This window comes from Drosophila ficusphila, unplaced genomic scaffold (genome assembly GCF_018152265.1).
Source record: "Drosophila ficusphila isolate 14025-0441.05 unplaced genomic scaffold, ASM1815226v1 contig_106, whole genome shotgun sequence".
NCBI classification, from domain to species: domain Eukaryota; kingdom Metazoa; phylum Arthropoda; class Insecta; order Diptera; family Drosophilidae; genus Drosophila; species Drosophila ficusphila.
In genome coordinates, this window is record NW_025063993.1 from 5,718,947 (window position 1) to 5,737,612 (window position 18,666).

Consider the following 18,666-nt stretch of genomic DNA (forward strand, 5'->3'; position numbering starts at 1 on the left):
TGTTAAAGCAAATAAGAAAGAGTGTGAAAACGAGCAGCTTGCCATGTAAACAAGTAAACCAATAAGTGCATTGGTGTGTATAAAAAGGATATACACGAGAACACCGAACCCTTCGAGTGTGTGGCTTTAAAAACTGACCAACTAAATCCCAGGGTCTCAGTTGCAGCTTCACTTTGGCTAAGCTCTCGGCAGCCATCGGCCATCAGCCAGAAAGTCCGACCACCACCGCCCACAAAATCCAGAAGCCCTGCGATTGCGAATATATAATAAAAAACCCAAATTGTTTAATGAATTACGCGCTCGTGTTGCCTTTTCTTGTTGTTATTTGCACAATTTGTTTACGCAACGCGTGACGCTTAAATGCTAAATAATGCAAATGTAAATGCGCTGGCATTGTTTGAGTTCGCATTTATTTGTCCTTCCCGTTCGCTGCTTTCTGCTTGCTGGATCCCTGCAATCCCTTTTTTCCTTATAAGCTGGTAATTATGGCCGGGCTTCGGTGAATCCTAACGAAGTTTGCACAGCACGCTAATAAATTCTCTATAAACCAGCGGAGATTTTGTTTTCCATTCAAAGGCATTTCCAACTTAATTGCTACGCTTCTCTAAAAATTTATTTGCTTTATTGCTTCCTTTGATCGAACATTTCAAATGTTTTAATTTGAAGTTCTTTGTCAGTTAAGTTCGTATTGAAAATTCTCGAATATCTTTTAGGGCATTCCTTCTTCGTCTATTGTTCTAAACAAATTTTCCCCGCCGATTTCGTATTAATTTTCTTCGTCATCGTTCCGCAATAAACATGAACCGAAATTAACATATTTTCGCTGTGTTTCTGGGCCTTTTCTTCGCTTTTTGTTTGCACTCTGATCGATTTGTGCCGCGTAACTAACGAGGAAAAGCCGCCGCCTTTTGCCATTTCACCATTTTCGGGAAAACTTCACTTTACAATTGGTCAGGCCTTAAGACCGGGAACATTTTCAAGCAAATCCCCTCACCCGAATTACGCCTCTAACTTATGATTCGCGAAAAAATTACATTAGAATTGCAAATTGGCGGCGGTGGCATTCAACATGGCTAAATAAAAGTTGTGTCTCTCTGCCATGGGTGTAGCAATGTGGGAGGAGGGGGCGTGGCAGGGGGAGGAGATGTGGAGCTCTGCCGACAACAAACAAACTCAAACATTTATGACAATAACTTCTTAAATGCTTTGTTCTTGGCGCTGTCGTCGCAATCCACCCCAAAGACCAAATCTGCCCAACCCTCGAAGAAGAAAGTCGGGGAAAAGAAGAAAAAAGTTACATAAGAACCGGCGGGATCCTTGGCTTTTTGGGGTCCAGCATCTCGGCGTTGAATTGAATTACTTTTGCGCCAGTTGAAATTTCAATTGGCAGCGGAGGAAGCCGGGGTCGTGCCACATGTGCAGCCATATGCAATGCACTGGCCGGAAACGGAAATGCACGCTGCCATTTTAGCATGCCGCCCGCACACATACATACATTCACAAACACAGAGGAGAAAATGAAAGAGAGAGCAAGAGGAAGCGGGGCATACAAATGAGGCGTTGAATAATTGAAGACATAAATTCGCACTTGCACATACCAAAAAAAAAAAAATAATAAGAAATGAAAAAAACAAGAAGATGGGGAAAAAGGAAAGCTTTTTATTGTTGCCAGCTCTCTTGGCTGTTGGCTTCCGCTGGCTTCCGCTGGATATTTTCCCCTATTTTCCCAGCCTGCACAATTCACTTTTTATTCTTATGTATTTTGCATTGCTCGCTCCCTGGCAGCCTGTTTAATTCCCAATCTCGGGCCCGGCTCGGCGACCTGGCCACCTTTGCACTCGAGAGCGCAGTGGGTGGCCAAAAACCCCCACCCCCTTCTCCCCTTTTACCCACCTCAAAAACTCAGTGACCCTCGGAAGGAGCAGATTCAGATTCAGGAGCAGGAGCAGCAGCAGGAGCAAAAGCAGGAGCACCAGCAGCAGCAGCAGTGGAGAGTTGCTCGTTTAACTTTCATGAAATTATAATTTGCTTTGTAATTCGAGCATCCTTAGCAGCGATGACGGGCCAGCCAGGAGCAAAGGGAGCTGCAGGACCTCTCCTCGCATACCGCATCCCGCATCCCTTGCCCGAAAAAGCCAGGACCCCAAAAGCATATAACTACACATTGAAAATATTTTAATTAACGAAAATTGTTCTGCAAGTTGTTTTATATGGCCGTGGAGCAAGTTTAACTGCTGGCCGAAAAGGGCAGGAATATACGTAGGATTGGAATAGAAAGAAAGGTCCCTCGCTGAGAAAACCAATCCCATTAGAAATCTCAATCCCACTCGCAAGACTCTGTGAAAATATTGAGCAGCTGCTTCCATTCTTGGAATGGCAAACAAACACACTCACACACACACTCACACATACAGACTGGAGTACATATATCTTACTTATGCTCGCAAAGATTAAAAGTTTTTCAGTGCAAGTTCTTGCCTAAGCTGTAACATCTTTATATGGCCCCAATAGACCCCCTTTAACCCAACTCCTCTCCCTTTTTTTCTGCTGCCTTTTTGTGTATAACCCGCTCAAGTTGTTTGGCCTGCCGCAAAATGTGTGCGAGTGTGCGAGTGTGTGTGTGTGTTGGTGGGTGCCTTTTGGGTCGAACGGGCGAACCTTTTCAAATCCGAAATCGATATTAATTAAATTTTAGTAGCTCACACGAAGAGCTCAAGAAATCTCCGCTTCTGGTCGACAGGCAGCAAAAAAAAAAATGTGGAAAAGAGGAGGAAAGTGACAAAGTTTTTGCGGCCAGCTTATTAAAAGTGATGACAAGCTGTGGCCGAAAAGAAAACTGTGTGCGAAAACTGCTTTCATTAGGGTTATAATGGAGATTGACGCCGCTTAAAATGCAAGTTTATCTTTCGGCATGGCCAAAGCAAACTTTGCTTGTCCGGCAAATTGATAAGTGGGATAATCCCCGGGCCGAAACTAATTTGAAAATGCTTAAAACACTCAACCGAAGGCAGGGCTACCTCGCATCGGTGTGATGTAATGATCTGGGGAATATTAGATTTTCGGTCAATCCAATCAAATTAAAAAGCAGCCGGCTGACAAAGGAAATTTATGTAAATATTAACTCTTTTGTCCTGTGCCCTGACCTTTTGGCCTCCCAGTCAGTCAGAGGTGTCCTTTCCGGAGTGTAAGAGTGCAAGAGTATGTGTGTGTGTGTGTGTGCGTGACAACCCTTGACCCCGTGTCACAGTGCGTGCCATCAGATTTCAGCCGTTTCATTTGCTTTTTTCCATTAATAGTTGATCTACTAAGCCCGAGGCATCAGCTATGCAAAATCGTTTTTCATCATCGGCCATTTGCCATTCTCTCTCTCTATTTGGATTTGTATGTGTATCCCTATCTGCATCTGTTTCTATATCTTTCGCCCCGGCTCATCCTCCGATTTCACAACTCCCTACACAACAATTTAATATTCATACTTGCGTTCCAGACGTGCAGCTAATGTCAGGGTTTGGTTTTGGTTTCGGTTTTGCCACTGCTGCTCCTGCTGCTGCTGCTTTGGCATAGCAAATCAAGTTGCGGATTATGAATGGAATCCTTTTTTAATTGAAATATATATCCTGTGCCCCGACTCGCACGAGTGCGCCTCATTAATGTGCCACTTGCCCAGCCCTTCCCTTTCCCTTCCCTTTTGTCCCTGCCCCTCTTTTGTCTGCGAACGGCTTCGATTGATGCGTTTTTGATTGCAAGTTTACCACAAACAGATCGTCCCTATGCAAGGTTAAATTAAGGCACAGTTGCGGTCGGAATTATTACATTTTCCGCTTCAAGTTACATGACAAATGGCTTTGTTTAGAACATTCACGCTTTAACGATTGGTATTTATTTGGTAATTATTATCGGGGAATATGATAGCTCAATATAAATCAATGTTATTATTATATTTGCATATTTAAGTAACATGATAATCTTTGAACTTTTACTACTGGGGTTTTATTGCTACATATTCTCTATAAGTATGATAGTTTTATTTTATTTACTGCTTCAATTTTCATTTGTTGAATAACAAACTGTTGTTAATTGAGACTTCCCAAAAAGTATTCAATTTTTGTTATTAAAAATTATAATTTAATTGCTTACTATAAAAAGTAAGTTTCCAATAATTAATTTAAGATACTTTTATAATGTACATAGCTTTAAATCTTTTTACAAGTTCTGCAAATATTAAATGTTATTTAAATGATTAGTTTTCCTTAGGTTATTATAAAATATTTTGTTTTACATAATTATTTAAACGAACTGCAAGTACTTTGTAAATTGTTCTCCAGAACTTCCACTTCAACCGCAGCAGTGTGCTCGTATTATGTGTAAGCAAACGAATTGAGTGGCTCGGGGATGGACATTACTCATACGCAGCGTGTGTCGGTAGCAAAAAGCAACTTAAATTCTACTTACAGCCAAATATGTAATAAATACGAGCTTAAAAAAGTTTATCTATATTTCAACCGCACGCAGTCATGTGCTCACAAACACACACATACACTCACACACGCACACACACAGACACACGCGCTTTGCACATGCATGTTTATTTGGTAGTCGGTGGGTTTTTGTACATAAGAACTCGATGATGTTTTTTTGCTGTCGCCTGGCGAAAGTTTTTTGAAAGATGTCCCACCCCCGGGAAGTCGCCGGGAGCACACGTCCAGCTAGGAAAAGTTTACTTTTTCTATCCCCCCAACTGCTGCTCCACATCTAGTGGGGATTTTTTTTTTTGTGTTGCTCCGGCACAAACGAGAAATAAGTAAGTGCCGAGTGCTGGGGACAGACTATCATTAGATGTATGACTATTCAGTTGCAGCTTTAAATCGCGCGGAGTGTGTGTCCCCCACTCCCCCTGCGCAGCATTTTTGAAGAGAGCTCCGGCTGCCGGGATTTTTCCCTTTTTTCTTATTTCAATTTCACAGGCAGCCACAGCCACTGCCACCAAAAACCAAATCCTGACAAGCCCGACGCCGTATAAATTGTCGCAATCAAGCAGGCATACAAAAGCGGGAAACCCAAAAAACCCGGGCGAACGAAAAAAAAAATTCCGACGGAGAATCGAGAAAACCGCCGGCAAGATGAATTACTGCAAATTATCCAGTTAGAACTTCGGGGACTTTGAAACAAAACCAAAGGCGTGGAAGGGCAGGATAAAGGATAAAGAGGGTGGGAATTGCTGACGATTTAACGAGTGGCCGGGCAGAGTCCATCCGTCCATCTTTCCAACTGTCCCCGCACTCATATATAGCCGGGGTGTATATAGAATGTGCATTCCGGGAATCTGAAAGCGGCCGCTGACAAAGTACAGCATTCCCGGAATCGCTAACAAATGCAATTGTTCGCGTAAACCTTACTTCTTCGCTTTAACTAACGAAATAAAAGGATATTTATATGCATTTCTTGGTTTCATAACGTTTATTGCTTACGTTATGAAACCAAGAAATGCATATAAATATCCTTTTATTTAATATATATTCTTGGTTAATGTTCCAGTTAATACGAACTTGCTTTCAACTCTTCTCAATTGTATATTAACAATGTGTATTCCTTGTACAAGTTTCTGTTCTCTTGTTATAGTTAATAAAAAACTTGTACTCATTATTTCTCAATTTTATTTTTAGAATTCTTCTACCTCCGAACTTGAACACCAGATAAAAAGTTTTCTAATGAAGTTATCACCTTTAAATTCTATTATTAATAAATATATATAGCCTTTCCTTTATTAATAATTGAACTGTAAAGTCGCCTTTTGATAAGCCAACCATTTCCAAACTAAACATTATTCCTTTGACTTCCTTTATCATTACAAAAAGATTCGATCAAGAAAATGATTATGCTCTTTGTGTTTGTGCGGCCTTGAATTATATAGGTCGAAAAATAGCTATAAGAATAAAAAAATAATGTTGTTAAACGAGCAATAAAGCAAGTTGTAACAACATTTTAATTTAATAAAAACCCAGAAGCTCATTGACTTAAAGTCCTTTTTCTCCAATATTCAAAAAGGAAACTGATTCCTTTGACTATCAGGCACTTTAACCTTTCCGCTTTTTAACCAGCTTTAATTTTTTTTCGGCTGGCTACTGCCTAATTTCTCAGGAGGCGGGAACTCAAATAAAAATCACCCGCAGCACTCTTTGTCGGCCACATTCATTAATGTCAACAGCAGTGGCCTCGTCTAGGACTCACTGTAAGCACATAATGTGCCGCCGAACGCATAAAATACATACAGACAGACACATATACAGATGTCTGACACTGTAGTCATCGTCATCGTCTGAATTCCGTAGTCTGCCCGCTGTTTTATATAACGATTACGATAATGAAGCGTCGCCGTTTCCACTGAGCGCAGCATTTTTGTACACAAAATGAGCCAAATGAATGGCCTGGCTTTTGGGCGGTTCGATGGGTTACTGAATAGTGGGTGGTGGGTGGTTGGTGGTGGAAGGGGAGGCAGAAAGGGAGGGAGGAGCTGCTGGGAGAAGATGAGGGGAGCTGGCGGTACAGCATCAACGTCTGTCGTTGATGGCTTTTTGAAGTTCTCCTCGCTGGCAGGCGGCGCAATGATTGGGGATTATGACGAATTAATGAATTCAGATTTAAATAAAATTACGCGCGCCTGCTTGTTAGTGGCACACACATTTATATACATTTGCGGCCAAGATAATAGCACTTTTAGCTGCTTTTAATTGCTTAAGTTACTTGAAGCTATCTATGAATTAGGTTATAATGTGGCTTCAAGCAATGTGGCTTTAAGGTGTGCAACAACTTTAAATAAGTCATTAACTGAACAAATTAAAAAAAAAAAAAAAAAACAGCATAAATATTTAATTCAGTACTTTATTCGAAAAAAATAATTCAAATAAAAAAAACGTTAAAAACCATTCCATTTATATTAAAATTACAAAAACAAAACTTAAATATCATCGTTGGGGATCTTAAAATATTTATCATGTTACTTTTGGTATACAAATTACATGATTAGACAACAAAGCTATAAATATATCTTTTGAACAATTTGGAAATAATACAAACAATTCCCAATGTCTGTTGAATTTCTATTATTTCAAAGGCAACTGTAAACCAAATTATATACATATCGGGAACAACCTCCGCTTTTTGTTGCTGTTCATTTAACGTTTGCTAATAGAATTAAAGTTTGCGGTTGCTCGATGAGAAATGGGAATGGAAGTGGGGGGAAATCGGAAAATGGGTGGCATAATGAGCTGGCCACCGATCCGGGGGCAGTGTAATTATGACAGCTATCGGTGGGGCAAGTGGGGCAAAACGGGGGCCATTCGGGCATCGATGGGCGGACATTAACAACAGGCCGCAATTCGAGCGCAGTGTTCGCTTTTCCAGTCTTGCCCGCTTAATTAACAACAACAATTGCGATTGTGCTGCCCCGCCTGCCATGCCTCCTTCCCCGTCCGTAGTCCGTAGTCCGCAGTCCGTAGTCCTGTGGCCCACCGCCCTTATCCTTGCAACACCTGAGCTGGCAATTTTTGTGTCATTTGGCGCGTGTAACCTTCGCCGTTCGTTTGTATTGTGTTGCGGCATTGTTGTTGATTGTTAATTGAAAAACAATGTTGTAGTTGCCTGCATCGACGGCTGCACTTGAAGAGCTGCGAATCGTGATGCGCGAACAGCAGCTATATTACACGGGAAAAACACAATTAACAAAATGAGGGAGGCAGCATTAAATCAAACACCATAATCCCCTCATTCAAGTGGCATTAAAATGATAGAGATTTATGAAAGTCTAATGGCAAGGGTAACCACAAAATGAAGATTTGTTTTCAAAAGATATAAAGTGTGTAAAATATAAATAATAATTAAGAAAATATTCTATGAATATGAAGTCACACAGGAATTACATTTAATGAACAAAAAAAAAAATGCATTTTGGAGAGTTTACTGTTAGCAATCAATACATTTACGAATTGAATGAGATACAAACGTTTAAAATGGAAGTAAATAAATTATTTGCGACACCCAAGGGACTGATATTTAATAACATTTTTCGCCGTGCAGCTACTGCTGTAGAATTTTCCAGCGATGGAGGGGGATGTAAGGGAAAACTGCGGCGCAAGCTTAATTAATTTTTATAAGGCCGCCTTCGCTGGCACCATGGCTGCATTTTAATTACAGTGCACAGGAGTTGCGAGTTGCCTTAAGCGCATTGATTAAGTTTAATCAATGGCCCATAAGCAGGCAGTCGGGCAGGAGGGGATTGGCCAGAGGCGTCGCGAGTCGGAGGTGGGGGATCGGGGGATCTTGGGGTCTTGGGGTCAGCTTGCAGCTCATTAAAGGCCGCATCGCAACTTTGACAAGAAATGTGCAATTAGCAGTTGAGCGAGCGAGCAGCGGGATGATGGCAAAGTTGTCACATTATTATAATGTTGAATGGCAGGCAGGACGACCCTTGGGAGAAAGCCAAAGGAGCCAAAGTAGTCAAAGAAGCCAAAGGAAATTGAGTGCCATACCATCACAACTGCCTTACTTCAGAACTTAAGAGGGAATTTTCAAAAGATCGCACGAAAATCAGTTTAAAATTGTCGTTAAATTGTTAGTTCAATTGCCTGAAATTAATACGCTTGTTGATTGGACTAATTGATCAAATCTACAAATGCTCAATTAAAAGCTTGCATTTCAAATGGCTGTGAAACTAATGCAATTTAAGTCAAAACTGAAGAAAATGTTCATGCACAAACATTGTCCTGACAAAAAATAAAATATGGTTGATAAACAATAAACTAGTAAAATGTACACGTTTTAAGATAAGGTTTGAATCAATATTTCCATATTTACCTCTTCGTACCTTTCCTTGGTAATTTAAAATTTTGAACTCTGCTTAAGGGGTTATATACCTTTTTGACCAGAGAAATACAGGGTTTTTATTTATTTTTTTTTAGCATGTTGCCATTGTTTTATTTAAATTCAATATATATTATATCAAAGTACGTGTCCTTAACTTAATTCGTCTGAAATTTTGAGTGAAATTTTTAAGAATTGTGGAAGTTATAGTCCTTGCCGCAGAAGTCCTTTTTTCATTAGAGGCTTGCGGTGAGCAAGAAAACAAGAAAACGGCTCAACGAAAAAAAAAAAAACAAAAAAACTACGTTAGTATATAGTGTTACCTAGTTCGTGAACGAAGGATTTTACGAAAAAAATTTTTTTACAGTTACAGTGATTATTTTTTCAAAAAAACCGATTTTTCGAGGTCTAATAATTTAGTTTTTCGCCCCAAAAAAATAGAAAAATTTATCGAAAATAAAATTCCTTCGTTCACGAACTAGCTATTGTATCTACAAACAATCCCCCAAAATTTCAAATCGATCGATGTAGTGGTTACCGAGATATCGTGCTCACCGCAACGACCTTTTCTCAAAAATGCGATTCCGAGATAATCGCGGTTAAAGTTTTAGGTGGACATTAGGTAGTCATGCACACCGTGCGCTATGAACGGCTGTATCTTAGGTTCTAGTGCCCCGATCTCTAAAAAAATTTTGCAGAAAAATTGTTGAAAGTATGTACATCAAAAAAAAATCATAAAATTTTTTTCGATTTTTTGATTCTGAAAAAGGTATATAACCCCTTAAGGCCTTTCATATCAATTAAATTTCCATTGCGACACATAAAATGCTTTACGAAATTAAATCCAACTGTCAAAGTGATTTTAATAATGCGCCTAATCTGTTGGATTAATTAGTTAACTGGCCGTAAACTGTTGTTTAATTTGAACACAAGCTGTTAGGGACAACAAAGAAATTTGGTAAATTCCAAATTCCACATTCCAGTATCAATGTCAATGGGTGAATTCCAGCTTTACAGTATCAATATAATACCTTAATTAAGACCCAACAAAATATTATGAAAATAAATATCTGTCGTCGGAATTCCAAAATTATTTGATATCTGTCGTCCATCATTTATGCCTCAATTTAACAAGTGCACAATTGCCGTTGACCAATGCAATTGAGTCTCAATCTGATTGTGATGGCCAATTTGGCAGCACATTCGCTGCATTCATTGGCCACGCCAATTAAAATATCAAATGACATTTAGTCATCCAGTCGGTCAGTCAGTCAGTCAGTCATTTGGGCAGTTCATCATTCCCTCGTGTCCAGTTAGCGGGTCTGTAATGAGCCAGTCAGCCAGTGAGTAGAAAGTCAGCGCAGTTAGTTAGTTAGTTAGTGCGCTGGTTTGACAGTCAACTATCATTATAAGTTCTTTTGCGCCATAATGGCTAAAAGTTTTGCGCCCTTTTCAAAGCGGTGGGCGGTCGAAGGGGCGTATTTCAGGGTGGGTCACTACTCTCAATGTATGTGTATGTGTGTGTATGTGTGTGTGTGTGTTGGCCATTGTGCGCACTCACTTTGCAATTAGCAGCAGTTTTGTCTGCTGCGAACATTTATTCAGGCCATTAATTGAGTTGCTCGCACCGAGGAGGCGAACTTCGAATGCTTATGCACCAACTGAAACAAAGAAGCGAACAAGTGCAGGCGAAGTCGCGGGAAATGGGTTGGGAAATGAAAAATGGCCACTGCTTGCTGATGGGAAAAGTATGCGAATGCGAACTCTAAGAAATACATAATGCTTTACTTAACTTTTTTAACGATTTAAAGTTCAGACAACAGAGTGAAATAAATATTAACCAATTCATAACTATTCAGTTGGGATGGCTTAATAAACCTATGGAAATATAAATTCTATATGTATATTCAATTATATCTATTTAATTATAATATATAAATTCAATTATCTAACGAACACGTTTCCTCTTAACTATTTACAGATCGAGGATGCCATGTTGATGTTTGACAAGCAGACCAATCGGCACAGAGGTGAGTTTTCTCTATCGTCTGTCGTTATCGCAATCGCTATCGCTATCGCTGGTGGTGCGCAACAATGCCACAAAACATTTGCTGGCCCGTTTCCGGTCTTCAACGAGCCGGAAGTGCGAGAGCTTAGCAAATGCACACACACACTCGCACACAGAAATGCAGTGAAACACACTTAAACACTTACACAACGGCCAATGTATCATGCATGGCAGGATGCTCATAAGCAAAGGGCTAATACAGTTTTAAAACGTTGTCGGGGCATTAAAATTGCCGGGCAACAGGATGTAGAAGGACCCGAAAAGATTACCTGCCAATGCAACCGGATATAAGGGCCATAAGAGACGGGCCATCCTCTTACGCTGGTGAATGCCTGATGCTCGCTGCAAAAGTGGGTGGCCAGTGTTTGGTGGTAGGTGGGCGGTGGTTCATAGGTGGCAAATGGGCGGTGGGCGGTGGGCGGTGGGCGGTGGGCGGTGCTGGCGAGCGAGGTCAGCAGCTGAGGTGCGCTGGCCGGCAGAAGGCTTAAATCTCCAGAGTACATCCGCTACACGAACTTGTAGCGCACGACTGCGTCCGTTGCGTTTGTCCAGCTGTCCGTTCAACATCCGACCGGCTGTCAGAATGTCCGGCTTGCCGTGCACCGTCAGAAAAATCGCGTTAAATTAAATATCCATCTTCGCCAAGCCAAAGAAAAGAGATTACCAATCAGCCAGCTAATGCAGTTTTTATTACTTGAAACTTTTAATTTCCCATAACCGAAATATTGACTCACTAAATATTTCTGCGTTAAATATTTATTTTAAAACTACTGGAGGACAAGGTATATTATATTTAAAATTTAACATTGATTGTAACCTTCTAAAGTTTACAAATTATTGCTTTTATCTTGTTTAAATTATGAATATTGAAAGACATCACGAACAATTAATTTCAAAACAATTTCAATCAACTATTAGCAGATCAAAATATTTATTCGAACATGTTCTCAACTTATTGATTAAGAAAAGGATATGCGGGACAAGCTTCAGGGGTAAAATCTTCTTTTAATTAATACTTAAATATATAATCCTGAAATCAGAGCTTTTGGTCTGGCGTTTTTTTTTTTTTGTGGTTTTTCCCCAGTGCGTGTCCATTTTGAGTCCTGGTGTGTCCTCCGAAACCTTGTCGTTGTCAATTTTGCTTATTAAAGTTTTAAATGACGCCCCGAATTTCGCATTGCGACCGGGTCTCGAGTCCCATTGACATGTCCCTCTGGCAGGAGAGAGGTCCTATCGGGGATCCGACTACAACCTGAGACACGGCGCATTAAGATTGATGTGCCCAATTTTGCACAAACCAAAATACACATGGAACCTCCTTCCCCCTTCTCCCTTTCCCATGCCGATCCCCATTCCGATTCCCATCCACATCCACAGAGGTCCTTGCCGCTGCTCAAAAGTAATTAGCTCACATGGTTACGAACAGCCGCATGCATCAATAGTTGTTGGTGCACAATCATTCCGCCACTTGCCCCTCATCCACACCCCCCACACCCCCATTCCACCCACACCACCGGACATTGTTAACTTTTGCGCCCTTCAAATTACGCACACGGGAATAAGAAAACATGATTTTTGCTTGTGCGCGGCCCATAAAAAATTGTAGCATACTTCTGTGCGCCGCATCGCAGATAAGCGCAAAAAAGAGTGGGCGTCGAAAAGGGGGCCGTTGTGGAAAGTAAACTGGGGAGAGGAGAATGGGGAGGGGAGCTGCAGAGATAGAGCCGTGGGCCCACAGAACATTTCGCTTAATTGGACGCTGGAGTACGCTGAAACTGCATGATGATGCAGTCATACATACTATACATAAAAAAAAAGGGGGAAGGCTTGAAAGTGGGAAGGCTGCAGGGTCGGCAGCCAATAAAAACAAATATGAGGCATTATAAAAATAATGCGAAGGACGCCCGGCCATCGCATCAAAGATTTAGACACTCGGGGACCATGTGAGCATAATGAGTAAAATAAATGAGAGTCACACAATTTTTAAGAATTTTCTTCTTGCTTTTTGGTTTTCCAACTAAAATACGCTGACGAAGATTGCTTGCGGGAAAGCAAATCATTTTCATTTCATTTTCATCAACACGATTTGAGAAATTTCCAATACAATTTGTGTATGATAACGCAGAATTATAGCAACGAATAAGTAATATAAATTTTGTCTTAGTCGTCATTTAAAATTTGTCAGTCGGTAACAAAAGAAATATAACAAACTAAACAGGTAAATCAAAATGTAGTATACCATTTAATGGCTCCAAATTAAAAGAAAGTTCACTGAAACTATACATAATGCAATACGAAATCGACTTTTTGCAAATAAATATTAAATTTGCTAAACGCTCTAAAATAAGAACAAACACGAAAGCCTCATTAAGTCAAACATATCGAACCAGAAACCATAATGACCCTGGGAAACCACTTGAGGAAATTTCCACGAATTAACTGCTTTCGCCGATTTTGTGATTTGCCAATTTTCCAATTAAAAATGCATTGGTTGGACAGTTTGGCCACTGGCAGGACTCATTGGCTAAGCAATTCATTTTGGCCGGGACATGTCAGCCTTGCAAATTACAATTGCGTGCATCGATCGCCGGATGAAATATGCAGGCATTTCTTTTTTTTGTTGCTTTTATTTGCTTTTTTTTTTTTTTTTTGTTTTTGCTGCTGCTGCTGTTGGTGGTAAAAGTAAGTAACGGTAAAGGCCAACTGCCCAACTTCACAGGCGACCAGCGGCCAAGTCAATAGAAAATGTGTGTCGTTAATCAAAGGGTATTAGTTGTAGCAGGAGCCTTCATTGCCACGAAAGGAGAAAGGGGGGCATCAGTTGGGGGAGCAGAAGGGGTAGAAGAAGGGGTAGCAGAAACAGGAGGAGCATGAGCACCAGGACGAGGGGAACGAGGACAACGATGGCGACTTTTTGTACAGTCGGACGATGTACGATGTACGATGTACGACCTTATTGCCATGAGGAGTCGGAGTCCGTTGCCTACTGGCACTTGCGATATGCCTGTAATTGCATTTTATCGATCCGATCCGAGAGCCCCTTCTATATAAATGAACGTGTATGTGTATGTGTGGCAATTGCCACGTACACACATACACACTCACACACCCGCCAACTATAATAAAGAAGGGGCAACAAGAAAAAAAAAAAAGAAAAGTAGGAAAAGAAAAGTGGAAAAGACGTCGTTGGTTGCTCCGGCTACACGGCAGCAAGTTTGTTACTCATTCATAAATCATGTGTGCAGCCCAGCGACACACACACCAACGGGCAGACAAACGGACAGACAAACGGACAGACAAACGGACAGACATACGGACGGACAGACATATAGACAGATAGACAAATAGACAGACATTCTAACATGGTGGCACAAAACACCCAAAGTGAAACACACTCACACACACACACACATAGATATTTACCCCTGAGCCTGGTCACTGAAAATTGCAGCGGCGTTTTCCAGCTAACAAGAGCGGTGGCAGTTGGCCCAGAACTACCGCTACAACTACAACTACAACTAATACAACAAAAAACCGTTTTATATGGCTAAAAAAATAACAAGATATAGGAAGCGATATATGAATATGCCATAAAACAATATAGGCAGGCCCGAAAAGCAATAACAACAAACGGGATGACAACAACGCGGGCGAAGGCAATTGCAATTACAGTGGATATGCTCTACAGCGAATTCAATTTAAAGTCCGGCAATGCAATAAAGGGGAATTTAACACAGGCTTAAATGAAAATTGGATAGATTCTTCTGTGAAAGTTATTTCACATCGCTAGAGTTTTTAGAAATTATACTATATAAAGTAAAGATGATTCTCAATTCTCTAGTTGATATATTTAAACCCTATTATCACATACATGTACATAGTATAGTATAAAATTGAATTCAATTATCTGTATGTGTAAAGTTAAATTTAATAAAATAAAAGTCAATTTTCCTCATTTTCAACTAAAGATACATGGTATCCCCACTACATTTAATTAATTTGATTAATGAATGCCATAGAGTCTAGGGACAAATAAAATTAATCTAAAACGAAATCTCCAAAATATATATCTTTTGTGAAACTTTTTAAACCAAGTAAAATTAGGTACAACTTTTATATAAATTAAACACTTTTTTATAAAGTACTTTCTAGAAATGATTTCCAAGTTTGCACAGTTTTAAAGTCCTTATTAAATTCCGTCGCAAGCAATCTTGCCTGTACAAATATAGAGTTCACAACAGCCGAGCTGCGACCGAAACTATGCTATGAATTTCATTTGGCAAGCCAAGGACATGCCCAACGTGCGCCTAAGCAGCCCGTTGTGGGTGGTGGTGGGTGTATGGGTAGTTTTGGGTGGAAGGTTGGATAGTGGTTGGGCGGGTGGTGCAGAGGATCGGGCAACTTTTGGGGGCCCGCTTGGCAGTTGGCGTCGCCAGCCGCCACTAATATTAAAATTGAAATTTTGTAATTTTTCTTTTTTGGGAAGCCGGCGCAGCGCAGTCATAACAGCAGCTGGCTTTGGGTCCTTCCCCCTCCCCCTTTCCCTTCCCCACCCCCTTTTCCCCCAAAACAACCGCCCTTCGCCTAGAGCATATATCTGTGTCCGCTTCTTGGCAATAACATGCATGAGTGTGCAATTTTTGCAGTTGCCAAGACCATCGTCAGCTCCTATCGCTCCCATCGCCGTCCTGCGGGAAATTTTCGACAGGTAAAAATGGCGGCCGGGCTCAAAACTCAGACCCAGACCTCAGAGCCATAAGCCTCAAGCCTCAAGCCACGGAATTAACTGGGCAACGAGCATTGCCTCATTCCTCATGCCAGCCGGGCGCATTTGTATCCAGCAGATACATTTTTGATTGAGTTACGTGTGGAGCGCGGAGCACACCGAAAATAGGTAGCTTCATTTGTTCTACGGCTGATTTATGAACTTGCAGCAGAATAAAAGTTTCCAACAAGCCCAGGAGGCACTGAGAAATAGGGCTCGAAGCTACACATTAAATAATAATAACAATGATAGAGGCGATCTGAGAAATAAAGCTTTCGAAAATCTTTACACATTTTAAATCAAACATAAATATAAAATGAATCAAAAATAAATATAAATATTTAGCGCAAAAATGTATCTTACCATTTTCCAAATATATTTATTTATTTTACATTTTTATTTAAAAACTTCATCTAAGTTGTACTTGAAAATATTATTTAATGTTCAGTTTGATTACGAGCTTCACTTGATGATTACCACAGATATTTCTGCAGTGAGTATCAAGTGGCGGGATGTTTGTTATACCGTGTAGCTCAACGTGCAACATTGCAACGTGCGCTAATTTTATATAATTAAAACAAATACAAACACACTCCAAGCAGCCCGCACGTTGCCTCAAGGAAAAGGACCTCGGAGCTTCTCCGGCTCGGCACATGTCGCTAATAAGCCTGCGTGTTTACTGTTACTTGTTTCAACTAATTTGTCAGTTACGCCCAGCTTGGCCACGCCCCCTCATCCCGCCCATCCCGACCATCCGACCAGCCGCCCATCCGCCCGCACGACAAGGCAAACACACGTAGACAAACAAAATGCGGGCAACATGGCATCAGGCATCAGGTGTCTGCACTTGGCCTTGCTAATTGCACAGAGCGAGCCCTTCTTTTTCGGCCATGTGAAATCTCAGACAATTGCGCTAATTGAAAAGCCCCGATAAGACCGAAGTGCTGAAATCGGAGGGAAGCGAAACCGGAGAAAAGGAGCGAGCGAGGAGCATTAAGAGGATAGCGAGAGCCGGAAAGGGAATTTTATAGAACCCAATCTGATGGCAACTTGCTTCTTACTTTCGGCTTCTACTTACAAGGAGTTACCAACAAGCGATTTTCAAGGAAATTTCCATTCCAGGAATTATAATTAAGCCATTGCAACTTCTTTCTCCGTTTAAGTTTGGCCTCTGAATTGGTTGTGTACTTTAATTGCATTGATATCATTCGATTTACAAGTAAATTATTTCTAAATGGTAAACAGAGTAGCTTGCCAAAGCCAACTTAACATTACTTAAATTCAAAAACATTGATTTAATAAGATTCTTTTTCATAAACGAAGTGATTAGAAAATCCGATAATAGTTATATGTTTAATTTTATTATCCATATATCTTATAACCCAAAAATTCCTAGTTTTATTATTGAACATGTAAATAACCCTTTAAAAAAGCCTTGCCTTGCCTTTATAAAACTTAAATAAAATAAACCCAATTAATTGCATACAATAACTAAACTACTGCACTTTGGAATGAAAAGACTGCAAGCCCTGAATAAATTCAAAAAATGGCCAAGCACTATCATGGATCCCACTCCTGAAAAAACTCCTTTTCGGAAAGAAAATAAAGCAACCTAAACTTTTGCAGGCACAAACTGCAGCGGCAACAAATGGAAGAAATTTAATTAAGCCATAATAAATCCTTTCCCAATTCGGGCCGTAAAAACCCCCCGAATGACTTGACATTCCAGGAATTTAAGTTCTCCGTCAGCCTCCAATTGGAAGATATCAAAAATAGCTCCACTGGCCGGCCATTAGGACAAAGTTATTATGCCCGATCCCAAGGCGGTCGTCGGGGGTTGAAGGGGGCGTGGCTGAAGAAGAAGAGGGGAAGGGGAAGAGGCCCTGAGCTGTGTCCGCTGGCAAAGTTTATTATGTAAACTCGGAGCGGCCAGTGTTTGAATTACTCGCCCAGCCGCCACTTGAAAACCCTGCAGGGGATGCATATTGAGGTCAGCCGGAGGACAGCAATCCTGGCCAGAAACGGCAGGGGGTTAAGAGGGGCGATGGCATGGGGGTAAAATGGGGGTTAAGGGCCGGGGAACCACCGCCTCTGTCTCGGTCCCGACACTTGAGTAAATTATTTAGCCGCTCGCTCACACAAAAGCATATTTCGTTCAATTTTTGCAGCCCTTAAACTTTTTTGCCCACTCTCACTCACTCACTCACTTTGGTTCTTTTCTCTTGCAGGTTTTGGCTTCGTTACATTTCAAAGCGAAGATGTGGTAGACAAAGTTTGCGAAATTCATTTCCACGAGATAAACAACAAAATGGTAAGTGAAGCGTGGCGGTCTGAATCGCAGCCCAGGAGGCCTTGCCCCTCCACTTCGACCCCACACTTGGCTCTTAGTTTTTATTCGGCCATACAGAGAAAAATACTGCCCTAAATTGGCCATCAATTTGGGGTTTTATTACAGCGAAATTGCTCATGTATCAAATTTTTGGAAAACATGTTTAAAAAAAAGAAAGAAAAGGAGCGAACACAACCTAGATTTGCATGGTCTGAATTTCTTTACCAAATGAAAAATAGGGTAAAATGTTTGCCTAAATAATTTACCATAAAGTCAAAATATGTGTTAAGATTTTGTATAGCTAGTTAGTATTATTGAATTAATCATTTCTATAAAAAGAAATGCTTTTAATAACTTTTGAATTGAGTGTAAAAAAAAAACAAAACAACGCAATTTTTGTATAAGCCTACATAGAAAACCAATAGCCTACATTTAAAGCCAAATATTAAACTTTCAAAGGCAAAAAATGAACTCAACAATATGAAACCAACAAATGATAAAAACTGAATTCTGTTATATTCCAAAATATATTTTAAATAACTATGGATTTAACTTAAGAAAACCCACATTTTAAGTTTGGATTGGAATAAAAGTTTCAGTTAAAAGAGGTAGCAAGTAAAACCAATTTAATTAATTAAACAAATTAAA

At 40.4% G+C, this 18,666-nt stretch overlaps 1 protein-coding gene across 7 annotated transcripts in view; it reads left to right on the forward strand.

The window, feature by feature from the left end:
* LOC108099810 (RNA-binding protein Musashi homolog Rbp6) overlaps positions 1 to 18,666 on the forward strand; it is a 195,971-nt gene that overhangs the window by 162,234 nt on the left and 15,071 nt on the right. For all 7 annotated transcript variants that reach the window (XM_017203436.2, XM_017203435.2, XM_043208994.1 and 4 more), the window contains 2 exons: positions 10,838 to 10,886; positions 17,918 to 18,000. In XM_017203436.2, coding sequence (XP_017058925.1) covers positions 10,838 to 10,886; positions 17,918 to 18,000 — 132 coding nt within the window. The remainder of the gene's footprint in view (positions 1 to 10,837; positions 10,887 to 17,917; positions 18,001 to 18,666) is intronic.